Source organism: Pyrus communis, chromosome 16 (genome assembly GCF_963583255.1).
Source record: "Pyrus communis chromosome 16, drPyrComm1.1, whole genome shotgun sequence".
Taxonomy (NCBI): Eukaryota; Viridiplantae; Streptophyta; class Magnoliopsida; order Rosales; family Rosaceae; genus Pyrus; species Pyrus communis.
Genome location: NC_084818.1, coordinates 19,211,161 through 19,213,052, shown reverse-complemented (window position 1 = coordinate 19,213,052; position 1,892 = coordinate 19,211,161). Strand labels below are relative to the sequence as shown.

The following is a 1,892-nucleotide window of genomic DNA, read 5'->3' as shown; positions in this document are numbered from 1 at the left end:
AGGCTCTGGAGCCTGTATTTGGAATGAAGGGTTGTATGGTATGGTGGTGGTGAATCAGAACATGGAGGGGAGATGGGGGCTCTCATATCCGTTTCGAAGTGGAGGAGTCGAAAATTGTTTTTCCGTTTGGAAGGGGAAGTGGAAGTGGTGTTGGAATTGGGATCATCGATTTTTTTTATTTTTTAAGTTTTTAATGATATTTTGCCCTCTCAAGTTGTAATTTTAAGTTTTGTTTTATTTTTTAACTAATTTTTTAATATTTAATTATTTTTATTTGCCACATCAGCAAAAATATATGAGCCTTATATTTGATACGTCATCATTTAACGGTCAAATTAACAGTTTGACTAAAGCATATATGAAATTGCAATAAAATAATAAGTCAGGTATGAAATTGAAATATTTTAAAGATGTTGTATGAAGTTACCATTGCACCAAAACCTGTGGCGTGAAATGTAATTTACCTTTTTTATTATTTAAATAGAGCACATAATTGACAGAATTGTGATGAAATTGCCACGTTGATTTTCGATAACTATTTTCAATGAATACATAGATTAATTTTCAATTCTAAATGCAATCTTGATAAAGTGTGCCAATTTGAGAGACCATTTGTGATAAAAATTTATTCGAAATAGAGCAGATGCTGGACAAAATCAGGGGTTCCTACTTCCTAGAACCAAATCATTCCATCCACCACATAGAAGCCAAAATTGGCTAAATGATGCACCACACTATACTATTAGCTTGCCTACGTACATATATCAGAGACGTTCGACGCACTGAAAGTATTCAACAACATCCTGGAATTTTCTATAAGCATGCCCGCCCATCTCTTAGTTATCAGGTTCCTACTTCCTAGACTTCAATAACAAATAGAGGGAACATGGAATTAAATTCGACCGATGCGAAACATATAAGAAATGCCCAATTAAAATTACCATTCATTCAACAAATTAAGGAGTAGGTAGTACTACTTGAGAATGGAGATACATATTTTTATTCTCTAATTAAGGGGCCAAATATTAAACCAACACGGTCGCATTAATTGGCAGGAGGTGACAAGCGTGGCATTAGTGGGCGGGAGGAACAGGCGTGGTGGCGGTGGCAGCAAGAGGTGGCGAAGCAGGGGCGGAGGAATTAGTACTAGTAGAAGATACAGCGGCATCACAGTAGCCTCGCAAAATGTTACCCTCCTCAGCCGTGAAACCAATAGAAGTGAGCATTGCAGGCCAGCAGTGGTGTGTAATAGTGGCAATGGCTTTGCAACAGTCGGGCCCTATATCAGCCTGCCCATTCAGGAAAAACAGAACCACCTCATTGGAGCATGATTTCAGCTCCACAAGGGCATTCCAGCAATCCGCTAATCTACCATCCCCTTCGCTTCCAGTTTTGATCCTTGCGGTGATGGGGATGTTGTAGCCTGGCTGCATGGGATTAATCACGTTTCTTGCTGCAAGTGCGTGGTCTGCAGCCAAGAATATTAGGCATACTGCCACCAGGAAAGCCACGTTTAGGGAAGCCATTGTACTTTACTGCTACTACTACCGATGGAATATGTGTATGAATTTGTCTTTGGTCAAAATCTGAGGGCTGACTGAGTGAAGAAAATGTGAGGATTTGGGAAATAATTTATAGTGGAGATGAGTCCGGTGAGAAACCTAAGAGGGCTGCTAATTATTGATTAAGGTGTTTATTAGTTTCATGATCATGGGGATTGATAATTTAATTTTGGTGTCTGGTTAATATTCCACCAAACGGTAACATGGGAAACAAGGTAATGAGCTGAATGTTGATGCCTGGTGGGTTTTCGGGAGGCGTTACACCGTCCACTCCGGAACTGCAATTTCATCGTTTCCATTATATATATATATATAGTTTTGGAGCCACTT

General features: G+C 39.3%; 1 protein-coding gene across 1 annotated transcript; it reads right to left on the bottom strand.

Annotated features, from left to right (window-relative positions):
• Positions 1–1,073: 1,073 nt before the first annotated feature.
• On the bottom strand, positions 1,074–1,526 carry LOC137719926 (egg cell-secreted protein 1.2-like). The gene has a single exon (XM_068458908.1). The coding sequence runs from the start codon at positions 1,524–1,526 to the stop codon at positions 1,074–1,076; it is 453 nt and encodes a 150-aa protein (XP_068315009.1).
• Between the last annotated feature and the right edge of the window lie 366 nt (positions 1,527–1,892).